Source organism: Corapipo altera, unplaced genomic scaffold, assembly GCF_003945725.1.
Source record: "Corapipo altera isolate COAL_440 unplaced genomic scaffold, ASM394572v1 1, whole genome shotgun sequence".
NCBI lineage: Eukaryota > Metazoa > Chordata > Aves > Passeriformes > Pipridae > Corapipo > Corapipo altera.
This window is the reverse complement of record NW_020884873.1, coordinates 8,143,635-8,156,977: the sequence shown is the minus strand read 5'-3', so window position 1 is coordinate 8,156,977 and position 13,343 is coordinate 8,143,635. Positions and strand designations below refer to the sequence as shown.

Sequence of the window (13,343 nt, the reverse complement as noted above, 5' to 3'; positions counted from 1 at the left end):
GGCTGGGCTGGGCTGGGCTGAGCGGCCACGCCGGACCCTTTCACCCCGGCGGGCAGGGCAGGGGAGGGGAGGGGAATAGCGGAGAGGGGACGGGGAAAGGGAGGGAAGGGGCGGAGCGGGGCGCGGGCCGTGCCTGGCACCTGTGCGGCGGGCGGGGCAGCCCCGGGCGGCTCTGGGTGCGGCGGGGCCCCGGCGCTGCGGGAGCGGCGGCCGCGCAACAGGTTATCGGAGCGGAGCGGGATCGGAGCCCATCGGAGCCCGGCGGTGCCCATGGCCGGCCGCGGCCACGCCGCCGAGCAGGGCTACATCCGCACCGTGCTGGGCCAGCAGATCCTGGGGGAGCTGGACAGCTCCAGCCTGGCGCTGCCCTCCGAGGACCGGCTCAAGCTCTCGGGCGACCGCGCCGGGGAGGAGAAGGCGCTGCGGATCCACCGGCAGGTCCAGCAGACGCTGGCCAGGAAGAGCCGGGGCTCGCTGTACAATGGTGAGTGCCCGCCCCGGCCCCTCGGGGCTCTCCGGTGGGAGCGGCGGCGGGAGCACGGGAAGGGGTCCCGGGAGTCCGGGGTGGGACCCGGGATGTCCGCGGGCGGCCGCAGCTGCTTCCCGCCCCCGGGAGGTGCGGACTGCTCGGGACAGCCGGTGCCGGTCACAGGCCTTGACCGGGTATGCAGAAAAAAGCGAATCTGTCTCCTCTTCCCGTTCTCTTTTCCCACCCCAGTGAGTCAGAAGTTTCTCCCTCCCAAACTCTCGCTGTAACTCGGTGCGTGGTGGGGCCACTCTCGGCTCTCCGCTGCCCAGGAGGGGGAGGAATTGAGGGGAAATTCTTCTAATCCAGCGACCGCTTAATGTGCTTATTTTAATGCTTTTATCTTTACCCACCCGTCCTGTTTGCTAAATAAAGTAGGGAGAAATATAGGAAATGTTTTGCCTTGTTTAAGCGTGAAATTCAAACAAACAAACAAAACTAAAAGGAAGTTTGGAAAAGTAGCTTTGAGAAAGGCATGAATGGGAAACACAGAGCAGTAGTGCTATCAGACATTATTTACCCAGTTCTTTGACATGCCTGATACAAATTGACGTCAATCACTCCGTGCTTCTAAGATTTTGTAGGCAGAAGGCCAGACCCAATCAATAAAGTCTGCAGTCACACCTTGTGCCCCATCCAGGGCCCGATCACAGCATCAGGCACCTACAGGGTGACTCTCAGGTGCTGAGGGTTAAAGGCAAGCTGCCCAATGGGCTTAGTCTTAACTATTAATGACAACTTTTTATACTATGAAACCTTAATCTTGTTTTTAAAATATGAAGATATGACTGACTTACAGGCTACATACCCTGTTTCTCAGTTATCCTCAAAGAAGCTGTCACCTTTCATTTGCTAAAAGCTGTGAGACAAAAGACTTTATTTCACTCATCTATTCCTGTCAGGCAGAGCAATGTTTTCTTGTTCTTTGTCTGGCCTCTATCTAAAAAACTCCTCATGGCAAAAAAAGCACACAGTGCAGATGGGGACATAGTCTGCTCATAAAAATCAGGTATACAACTCACATAAACAGAGACACACAGCTGTGCAATGTGCAATACACGTCCAAGTCCCTAGCTTGGCTGCTTTCATTTAAATATGTTTTCTAAATGCTCTTAGAGTAACTTAATTTCTTTTCCTCTCAACAGAGAGCCTGCTTTTTAAGCACTAGTTTATAAATGATATGGTGTCACGAAACTGAGCTCATGTCTCTAAACCATGCATAAAACTATGAAGACAGAGTTCCCATCCTCCCAAGTCATCTTGACTTCTCTAGAATACATTAACAGACCTGATGTATTTGGGGATAGTTATCCTGGTTTGCTTTGTTTTTCTAAAGGTCAAGTATTTGAGCCCCTTGCATTTCTGAGGCACCAAAACTTTCAAACTTTAGGATCAGGAGTGGCAAATGCCATGTTTGTAACATGTTTTGTTCATGCATAAAATGAACTTTTCATATTTCAAATATATTCTTGTGCCCAACTCACTGTACACTTTTTAGTCCTACTGCAAAACTCAGAAAAAGTAAATGAAACTGGAATGCCTTCCATGAATTTATATATATATAATATATGTACCTTTATGTATATTTTAAATATATATGTGAATCAAATGCCTATCTTGAATTTAATATGTTTACTTTCCTGAAAAATATACATATATGTGCATACGTGTCCCAATGTGCTTTCTGTATAGACTTGCTCAAAAATCGGCTATGCTTTGAGAAACATTTCAATTCTTATATGTAGGGTACTTTTAAATTCTTTTTAAAAAAAATATGACCTCTTTTACATGCAAAAGCATCACTTTCTCTGAATTATAACCTTTCTCTGGATGCATTCACCAAGGGCCCCGTATTGTTTGCACTTTCAGGGAAGACTTACAAAGGGTTAGAGGGAGCAGGAGCAGGTCCCTGTGATATAATTGTCCTATCTGCAGGAGTATTTCAGACTCTGTTCAGCAAGGTACTTAGTGCATACCTAACCACAGTATTCACATACATGCCTAAAATTAGACAAGCACATAACCAGTGGGTATGAAAAATCAGTTGTAGAAAAGGTCTTGCCCAGTATCATCTGTGCACACCCATTTTCTACTGATTGTACTGGAAACTTTGAAGCCACAAGAAGTAGTTTGCCAGGCAGCATAGTTTCTCCTTAGAATTTCAACTTACAGGTGTCTTATTAGCCTTCAGCTTTACCTTTAAGTGAAAAAAACATCTTTTTGCCTCCTACCCTCGTATTGTTTGCTGTTTCATGCCCTTTTCCCCCTTTTGGAGTGTGTATTTCTTTTTTGTAATAGAAATTCAGTCATCCTTGGATTTGAGGATTCCACCTGCTGCCAAATGATTGAAGTTACATATGACCTCAGCTCATTTCAAGACATTGTCAAACATTGTTAACAGCTTTTCAAGCAGTTTAACAACAGCTGCAACTTTTCTGATTCATCCATTCCCGAACCTTTATAAATTAAAGATTATGCTGCCCTTAGAAGTTTTGAATAACTAAAGCAGTCATATCAAATTTCTGGGTGCTATTTAAGGATAGAAATGGACTGCTAGGTAGTTCTGCCTTATCAAAGAAAAATGGCATTCAGAATCATATACTTTGATGATTGGTGTTTTTCAGCTTGCCTATGATGCAGCACTTGACTATTTTATGTACATTTTAGGAATCTATTAGACTTTTTTCTGTTTATGAGTCCACTTGCCTCTGATCTTGTTCCATTTGGATTTGGATAGGCTTTTTAAACCATCCTAGTTAGTTCCTCACTCTAAAAAATGAGGGCAGAATTGAGTAATATATCATACAAAATCAAATGTCCTGATGAACTGGTGGCCGTGTTGTGATTCTTTCCCTTAACACAGTTTTATAAACACAGTGTGTTTATAAAAAAAAAAAAAAAAAGCTCAAACCAGAATTCAGATTTATGAGATTTCCCAATAAAAAACATCAGATGCAAGACTGTTAAAATCAGACCCTTATTTATTCCTCACAGTTCTTAATTTCTAAAATTCTGAGTTTCTTGTTAGACCTGCTTTTAGGGGGCTGGGGCACTTTTTTGTCCTTAGGCTTCTATTTTGCAGAAAGCTGTCTGTGATGACTACTTTGTAGCAATTTTCTGTTTATATCTTTGTGGGTTAAGGACATAGAAGAAAATTCCTCGTTGATGACTTTCAATTTTTGTTGGTTTTATTAAATTCCTTGCCTCTGCTTCCTGAGCCAGAAGATATCTTTTTCTTAAATTTGAGCATTTGTGTAAATGTACTGACCAGCACAAAATGTTAGAAAAACTCCTCTGGGACCAGTCATGTGTTGGCAGAGTGATGAAGAAGCACAATCAAAAAAGAGGGCTCTGTGATCTCTAGATGGAGTGATTCAATGAATTTTTTGATGTGCCATTGTTAAATGTCACCATCTTAGTCTATCAATGAGTGCTGAAGTATAAAAAAGGATTAAAAGGTGACAGTCCAGAAGCACTGAGGAGTGTCTGCTGGGGATATGATCAACCACCTGCCCTGGGCAAGAGTGGACAGTGAACACACAGCAGGTGGGCCCTTGGGTGCATGAAAGTATCACAGTCCTTAATAGACTTGTGTGTCCAGGGTACAGCTACACTGATGACTGCAGTGGGAGGTTTGAAGCCAAAATTTGACTTTGATGGTAACCATTCGAACACAAAAGCGCTGAAAAAGACTCACAGCTGAGAGTTACCACTGTACATGATTTCAGGGGAATTTGATACACTGAGCTTCTTAATGGAGGATAATTGTCTTGTTCATATATCATATATCTTAGAGATGCCTCTTGTCAAAATTGTTTTTGAAAGCAGAGCAAACAGCAGGTTGACAGCAACCATAGGCAGTGATTGCTGGGGACAAATTTCCAAGGCCTTTGGAGTTGTTGGGATTCGGGGTGACAAAGGGACCTCGAGAAGAGCCTCTGTGAAGACAGATGGGATTTTTGCTCAGTCATCTGTACTGTCTCCCTCCTGATAGTGTAATTATTTTTTGCAATCTTAAAATTTTGTCATAACTGTTGTGATATCAGGTGATTTTTGTACAGCTTTTATTTTAGCCTTGGAGAAGAGCAAAGGGGTTTAGGTTTCCTCCTCCACTGACCACATCCAAAGTGCTCCTGGGCTATTTCAGTTCCTATTGACAGGGGAGAGGGGAGACTGTGATAAACAGTTCCACTCAGTTGCCCACACATGGGTGTCTGGTGTTGTCTGAGATGCCTGAGTTTTCTAAAATATCCTTATGGGTTGACAGACATGATGCAGGGCCTGTAGGAAACCCATTTTTTTCTTGACTGGCTGCTGGAAATCAAGTGTGGTATCCTATGGCCTCTCAAATAGTGATTGTCCCCTGTGGATGAGCATGGTGTGCATATTTTCTGGAGCGAGTTTTTGTGAGACTTAAAACACTTTATAACAACTAGAAAATACTAATTCTTACAGTATGTAAGAAAAAAAAATAAAAACAGTACATAGAGTATGTAAGGACAGCATAGTGATTTCTGAATATATGTAATACTGAGCAACCCTGCAAGGTGGGAAATACATGTAGGTTTTTGTAGTGTGGTGAAAATAATCTGAAGGAATCCTTCCTGGCAGAAGCAAGTTTTGATCAGGTCACTTATTCTGCACCTCATGGAAAGACACAGCATTTCTGTTACCACTTTTTCCTTTAACACACTGACTTGTGGCACAAGTAAAGAGCTCACAGTAAAAAGACATGCATTTTATGTCTGCCTAGTAAATCTACAGGTAAAAGTCTGGCAAAATAATTTACCACTGTGGTAAAAGCAAGCAAGAGATAACTGCAAATGCGATGTGAAATTCCATAAATTGACATATACTGTGTTTATCTGTGAAAGAGAAAAATTTTTACTGATGGATAGTTTCACAGGGAGACTGAAGGTTAAAAAAGAGGACTGGTTGAAGATAACTGCATGTTACAATTTCTATTTGACTGCATTTTGCTTTTGCAAAGAGGGAACTGTTAGATGTGTAATTTATCCCAGCTAGTTCATGGATGGCCTTGTTATTTTTATCTTCTCCTCTTTTTTGTATTATTAGTAAAGACAAGTTTAGAGTTGCCTAAAATATACAAAAATTACTTGTTCAAAGGGTCATTGTGCCCTAACTAGATAAATAACTGGGAGTACTTTCTCACTAAGTGTAGTAAACAGGACAAAAAATGCTAACTGTAAAGAAACAGAAACTTATATTATTTATTTCATGGAAGTATTTTATTATGCAGCAATGGAGAAAGTGAATCTTTAAAAAAGCAGGCACAGGAGGTAGGCTAAGATAGACTCTTACTGGACACTTGAAATGGTACATTGTGTCTCACATGACACAAATTAGAGATTTATAGAAATATGTAGATTTTGGATGTTAGTGTACATCAGACAAAATTTTTTACAGTATAAGAGAACAGTTTCCTCTTACTGATTTCTCATGTACTCGGGTAACCCTTGGGCTCTGGTGACCTTGTAATGTCACAAAGGAATTATTACAATCCAAATCATGAGTTTGACCAAGCTGCATCATTCCACTCTCATGACGCAAAGTTGCTGTGAATGTGTCTTAACAAATCACCTAATACGTGTTTAAATCTGCCTCGTGTGGCCAAAATGAAAAAATTGGAAAGTATGATTAAATAAGCAAAATAACTGCAAAGTATGATTGAATTAGGCCTCAAATTATTGCAGTCTGCCATTATATTGTATTGTATTATACTATATTATAGGATACACAAATTTGGACTTGCCCAGGTAGCTACGTGCTAGGGAGAATTATTCATAAGTTATTATGGTTGCCTGAGTTTATTTTCATCCTTGTTGAGTCCTTTACTAACTGCAGACACTAAGGATACAGTACAGATGTGCTGAACTTCCTGGGGTTGTGCACCTAAAGAAGCCCAGAATCTAACTGCACGCATTGGAGGCCTCAGCTCTGGCACACATACACCAGGTGCTTTCAAACACCTCAAAAGCCACTTGCTGGTGGGTTTTTGGCACCTGAATTCCCATAGGCAGAGGTCTCCTGCTATTTAAAAGAAGCAGAGACTTCAGCTGTTTGGTCCAGTTAATGATTCATTCCTTAGATTTCTTTTCTGCAGTATCTCAGGTAATACCTGCTATTTTGAAAATTGATGGCCAGTTAACTTCTTTATTGACCACTGCTATCTGTTCAGCCCAAGATTCTGCAGCACACACTGGCCCCATTTATGACTGATTTGAGGTATGTCTTGCTTTCAACTTTGGTTTCACCGCTTTAAATCTGTGTTAATTATATTCCTACATGCAGTTTCTCACAGTAGCATGGAAATCTCATGGATAATTATATCATCACTATCTGCTACTTTAAAAGTTTTCTTTAATAGGAGCACTTGTTCTTTGAAAATGCATTGTATTAGTGAAAAAAAGAAACAGCCTGAAGTTTTTGGTTGGTTTGTTTGCGGTTTTAATGAAAGAAATAATCCCCATGTGCTGCTCTATTTTCAAAGCTGGGTCATGGAAGAAAAGAATCAGAGCAGATACACTGTGGATCTTCTACATTATTCGGAAGCTTAGTGAACCTTTCAGTTGCAGATTTGAAGCATCAATGAACAACCCAACTTTACAGCATCATATGCCACGTGCCTCCATAGGCCATAGAATTTGTTAGTGGACTCTTTGTCCTCTTTGGATGAAGCACTGAGAAGACAGGAAGCTTTGCTTAGCCATGTTTTGAATGTGATACACCAAATGCAAACACCTTCCCGTTGTTTCCCTGTTCAATGTCCAGTTTATATATATCAATGGCAGTGCACACTGCTGCATTTCCCTAGTACTGTATCTCCTCCTCTGTGACAATACCATGTTTTGTTAAAATCTTACTAATATCAGTCTTTGGTTACAGGCAGCTTGCACCGTGCATCCAGTGTTCCAGAGCGTGTCTATAACATGGGGATTACTGAAAATGATTTTGCACCAAGAACTCCCTATAGTTTCTCATATTACCAGTCAAGCCAGGTGAGGAAGATAATGAATGGAAAGAAATATATCATGTGCACAGTTTATTCAGTTTGTTACCACAAATAGTAGCATTTAGATGGTGTTACAAGGTTTGGTTCCTTATTTGTTTTCTTTTTGAAGCCTGATTTCTAGAAAATGAGGTTTTTACAACTGAAATCTCCTAATGTTTTACCCCACTTCCAGTGACTTTGGAGCCTAGTGGCCAGATTAAACTCAGTTGTACAGACAGGCTGTTTGCAACCCTGTTGGTTTTGTGAGAATGGGCATCAGGTTAGAAAATGAAAAATCATATTAACACTCCACTAAGGCAAAGGCTGTGACAAGTTTATCCATCCCACCAGGCAGCAGTTCAATCAGCACATCCGTAACTCAGAGCAGCTAGAGGCCATGCTGCCCTGTTGAACAGAATTAAGCATCCAAACCCAAAGGAAAACAGGTTGCTTTAGTTTCACAAAGACAGGTAGAGTGTTCCTTATAATTTAAAATACTATTGTTGTAACCCCTTTTAGCATTACAAGAATTTCAGCACTACAGTCCTTGCAATACAATGGTGTTTCTAAACCATCTAATCACAAGTTCTCCTATTGTTTTGACCAGCTTTTCTTGGGTTCATGGCCTGAATGAACAAATAATTGGTTTTCTGCAGGGTTTGTGACAAAGCTTATAACTGGTATGAACCTATTTGAGGGAGCAACCATGTGACTGGGAAATCAACACAGCTCAATAGCATCGCTGCTGCATGATCAACATTAGTCAACTGAAAGCAATTCAGCTTGAGAACAGAAATATTTATTTAATAAATAACTGTATATGGAGAGGGCAATTCTTTCTTAATTTTAGATTACTAAGAATAGCTTATTGTAGTCAAAAGAAATAGCCCAGCTTCTGAACAGCCAATGAAGCAGCCCTGGCTCTGTTTGGGGAGAGTTAGAACTATTTACTTAAACATATTTCTTTCTGTGTCCTCCTCTCTGCTCTTCTCACTTACTCTCCAGTCCATAATATTTTATGTGAATTCATTCCTTTTTAAAGAGAGCAACAAGAGGAAAACTGGAGGTGACATAGGAATCAGAAGAAAATAATACAGTTTTCCTGAGGGGGGAACAGGGGATGGGGGGGAAGAGAGAGACTATTTGTCATGTGTAAAAGCTGGAAAAAGCCACAAGGTCTAGTATTTCACAAAAGCATTAATCTCCTTATTCCCAAACAAAAGTTAAAGATATGCTTGCAAAACTTCTGTAGAATAAACAGATATAGCCAATGATTCTTGCCTCAACCTACCAGTTCCTGTAACCTTTACTCCTTTTGTGAGTCAATTATCATCCTCAGGATCTCCTCAACAGTGAAATTAGGGGATTTCAGTCTGGCAGCTATCTGCTGAGCACTGTTCCTTCAATTAGTAGTTTGTATAAACTCCTCAGTTTACCTTAAAAAAATGCCTTTAATATTGCAAAACTTTATTACAACATGAAAATGGAATATATGGGGCTTTGATTTTTAAAAAAAACATGATTTCTCTATTTCAAAGCCAGATAGTGTTCCAAGTTGATCTACTTGTGGAAGGTTTGAATCGAGTATGGTGTCCAATATGGAGCACAAGAAAAACGTAGAAAATTTGGAGATACCTCAAATGGCATCTAAACAGTAAAAATCTTGAAGATACATCCTACAAAGAAAGGCTGGAGGAAGTGGATTTCTTGACTTTAGAAAAGAGAAAATTATAAAGCAAGATGATGTTCTGTTACAGTCTATGCCCATTAGGCACAGGAAGAGAAAAATCATCTAAAATTGCAACTGTAGAATTGGGGAAATCATTGAAATGGTGAAATGGTCATTTTGGTTTTCTTGAAATGTTATATAATCTCCTCCATTTTTAAGAGGCTAAACAAACAGGGAAAGGACTATCTCTTTTTACTAGACCGTACCACAAAGTGAACAGGAGTGCTAAATAACCTTATATTAATAAGGTTGATATCGGTATGCAGACACTTTAGTATATTTTTAATATCTGACTGATTCATTTTCTTTTGTATGTTGGACAGCCTTGAATTTAGTTTTAGTAGCAGATGTTGGTGTTAATACCCAAGGAGTTTCAAACTGAAAAATCTCCATTAATAATCAAACTGTTCACTGCCAGGAATAATTGGCTTATGCAACTATTTTGAGTTCATAACTGAAGATTAGGTGCCTTAGACTGTACTTCTTCCTGCCTTCATGAGGCAGGTAAAAGAAGTGTTGCAGAATCCCATTTAACACACAACTTCAGTGATGTTCACATTTTGTTTTCCAATTCTGAAAGCAGAGTGTAAAATTTTTATCTTTATTTTTTTGTTTTGGCTTCTTTGCTATCAATCCTAAGTGCTGTGATCTTACTGTGACTCCTGTTCTTTTGTGCACGCTTGAGCAGGTTGCCTCACCGTCCTCTTATACAAATGGCTGGGGGACGAGGATTGCTTACAGGACAATGGAAGAGGGAGCTCAAAGGCAACCTCTGAAGAGACTGGAGGTTTCACCCCAACGAAATCCGGAAAGACTGGCATATGTGTCCAATGATTTTCACTATGATGGAGGGATTGCACCTGGATTCTCTATGAGGCATGGAGATATTGGGAGATCAAGCGGGACTGTCCCACCGAGATACGCTCGGTCTGAGATTGTTGGTTACACTCTTCGTGATTCAGTGAACAGGGGACGCTCTTTTAAGAGACACTCCCGCATGGGGGCTGTTAATGATGTTGCCCTGGATAGTGTCTACCCCAACCCCACTGTACCTCTGTACCACCAAGCAGGCAACAGTCGCAGTATGACCAACCTTTTGGAGAAAGAAAACTACCTGACCTCAGGCAGCGCCATGGGACAAGTGAGATCACCAACTGCTGCCCGTCTGGGGTCTCAGAACAGGCAGTCTGTAAGGTCCAGCTTCTACCAAACCACTTTCAGAAATGCACAGACCAGGAGGGAAGTTTCGCAGCCAGCTTCAGTAGCCAGTGTCACTGCAGAAACAGATGGGAAGAGGATGCCATTGACAGCTGCTGTGGCTGCGGCTGGGAGAAATGGTTTCCTGCAGAGTGAACAAGTCACCATCAATGGATCTCAGCTAGGGTAAGCATGATGCAGGACCTGCCTTGGTTCTGGGGTGTCACAGCTGAAAGGAACGTGTTTGTTTAAAAAGAGAAAGTAAACTGACAGCTTATGGTTCAGCAGCCGACACAGTGTACAGAATATCAGTGCAGGGGATGCAGAAAGATTTGTTTTTAAAAATCCTCTTCTAGAGCAACAGAGGAAAGGGAGAAAAAATGTGTAAGTATGTACATATTGCAGGATCCACACCTCCTGCTTAGGTTTGGGAACCCCTTTTGCAAAGAGTTAATCAATTTTATGACACTGTAAGTAGTCACTAAGTAATTTACAACCCAAGTCACAGTACACAGTATAGTATTGGCAAATTTTGTGCTCATAGAAGACCAGAGTATATCGTGGTTCTCACAAGAATAGGTCAGAAATCTACCAGTGAAGCAGCTTTTGGCAGATTGACAGTTTCTGGTTAAAAATCCTTCATGGTTTCAAGGATCCTTTTCGGTATTAACTTCAATTAAAACATAAGCAGAAATTTCTCTGAGCTCTGTAGCACCATCCATCCCTAGAATAATACCCCAGAGCTTCTCACAACCATGAGATCCTACATGCTCTGAGGGCACTATCTTGATTCAAAGCCCTGTTAGATCCATGCCAGAAAGTCAAAAGTCTGCCCCCAGACTTCAGGAAAATTGTTTGAAGTTCTGGAATACTTTTTCTGCCAACATCACTCCCCCTACCCCCACTGAAATTCCTTTCCAGAGAAGATTTCAGAATCTCTAAAATCAGTTTCATTTTCAAAAAAGAAAGTTTATCAGTTCTTAAATTCCACTCAGAGGTGAATATTTTTTCGTTTTAGAATAATTCTGAATGTTTCCAGAGCTGTTAAGGTTAAATAGACAGAACAAGCCACTTGATATACAGTAGATGGTTACTTACACTGTCTATTCTGGTTTCTATTGTTGTTTCATAATCCAAATGAGATCCTAACATCTCTTATTTAAGTTAATCATAGTGTAGTTTACAACAGTGTTATTAAGAAATGGCTCTTTTCCCATAACTGCATAGTGGTTAAGCTCATTTTTCGGAAGAGTACCTTTCTTCTTTTTCTAAATTTGTTACTGTGTGAGATGAGGCATCATCTGGTATCATTGCTGAGGTATTTTCTGTTGACAACTACATGTTATGTGTCATGATAAGATTTACAAACATACATAGTATCGTGCCCACTTCTGGCCTGGATTGAAATTTTCACTGATGGGAAATGCAAGAGTTAAGAGATCTGATATTAATGATGTGACTCATAGCTATTCAATCTTTACAGCAAGTAAGTCCAGAAAAAACATCTGAGAGCTCACAACAGCTAAAGATTTGAGAGTAGTATTGTTGAAAATAGGTACCTGGGAGGACTTCATTTCTCAGTAAGACAATTTACAGACAGGCATGTATCCCATTGATAATAATTTACTTAATTTTTGGCACGTTCTTGAATGCATTTTTGAGCAACAACCAGCAATTTTTGTCTTTAATTACATTTAGGAGCAATTTTGGTTTTTCTTTTGCAGGTGCAGACACTGGAGTCTGGTTGTCTGCCTGTACAAACATCAACCAAAGTATTTTTCATACCTGCAGATGTAAAAATCTCTCTTCAGTCATTGTGCAAGTGGCTTGATTGAGACCATGTTGAACTCAGCTGGGAGATTTGTGGCCTATTGGAAATCTTTTGACAGCACAATTTTTTAAGTGCCACTTTTTAGGTTCAGCTTTTGCTGGAGGAAAACAACTGGAAGTGCTCTGAAAGCTTCTAAAGTTCCCTTTGCAGCTGTTTACAGATCTTGTTTATCTCAGTACTTCCATTTCATTTACTTCTACATATCTTGCTTAGATTTTCAAATGTCCTAGAATCTACTTTAGTTTCATAGCTAGGTTTTTGGGGGAGTGAAGGGCTCTTTACCCAAAGTATTAAAAAGTCTCTGTAAAATGTAATAGCTTATATTAATAAAGAGGTTGGTGGAAAGCAGCATGTAAGTTAAAATTCTGCAGAAGTCTTGCACCACTTTCACCATTTTTACACCATTCTTAAATTATAAGGAAGAAACTGTAGCCATTTTAGCTGACTGAAGACAGCATTTGTTACATGTTTATGCAATAATGTGTGATATCCACCTACATTATTACTGTTGTCAACACCTATATTACACATTTAATAAGTCCTCTTGTGAGTCTCACCACTGGAAGGACGGGTTGCAGAAGCCCTATTTTGTTTGTAGTACATTCTGGTTCAACCTCATCTAGCCACCACACAGTTTACTGTTTAAACCACACTAGACAACATTTTGCTGTGCAGCATACACCACTGTCAAGTCAGAGGTATTTCACTCAAGTCCATCATCCCACCAGTAGTACAATAGTTTCTTCTGATAAGGTTTCTCAGGTAAAGAAGTTTGTAGACACTTCCAGATTTCTTACCATTTCCCATTCTCTCTGATTTTAAATCTGCATTATCTGACATATTACCTGTTGCTCCCTTAGTAATGTAAAGGGGGGAAAAAAGATAAGCTTGGCTTTGGAGTAAATTAATTTTTCCTGAAATTTATACTTTCTTTATGCAAATCACAATTTTGGGATTTCTAAGGTGAATTAAGAGAATGTAAAATAGTTGTGCAAGGTTAAAGAGAAGTAGTGGAGTAGCTGTGTACAGCATTAAAATTTATATAAAA

General features: G+C 40.3%; 1 protein-coding gene across 1 annotated transcript in view; it reads left to right on the top strand.

The window, feature by feature from the left end:
- Positions 1-227: 227 nt before the first annotated feature.
- The window catches only part of PKP2 (plakophilin 2), a 40,132-nt gene continuing 27,016 nt past the window's right edge, over positions 228-13,343 (top strand). Inside the window, exons 1-3 of the mRNA XM_027667315.1 lie at positions 228-484; positions 7,433-7,545; positions 9,956-10,650. Coding sequence (XP_027523116.1) covers positions 271-484; positions 7,433-7,545; positions 9,956-10,650 — 1,022 coding nt within the window. The 5' untranslated portion in view covers positions 228-270. The remainder of the gene's footprint in view (positions 485-7,432; positions 7,546-9,955; positions 10,651-13,343) is intronic.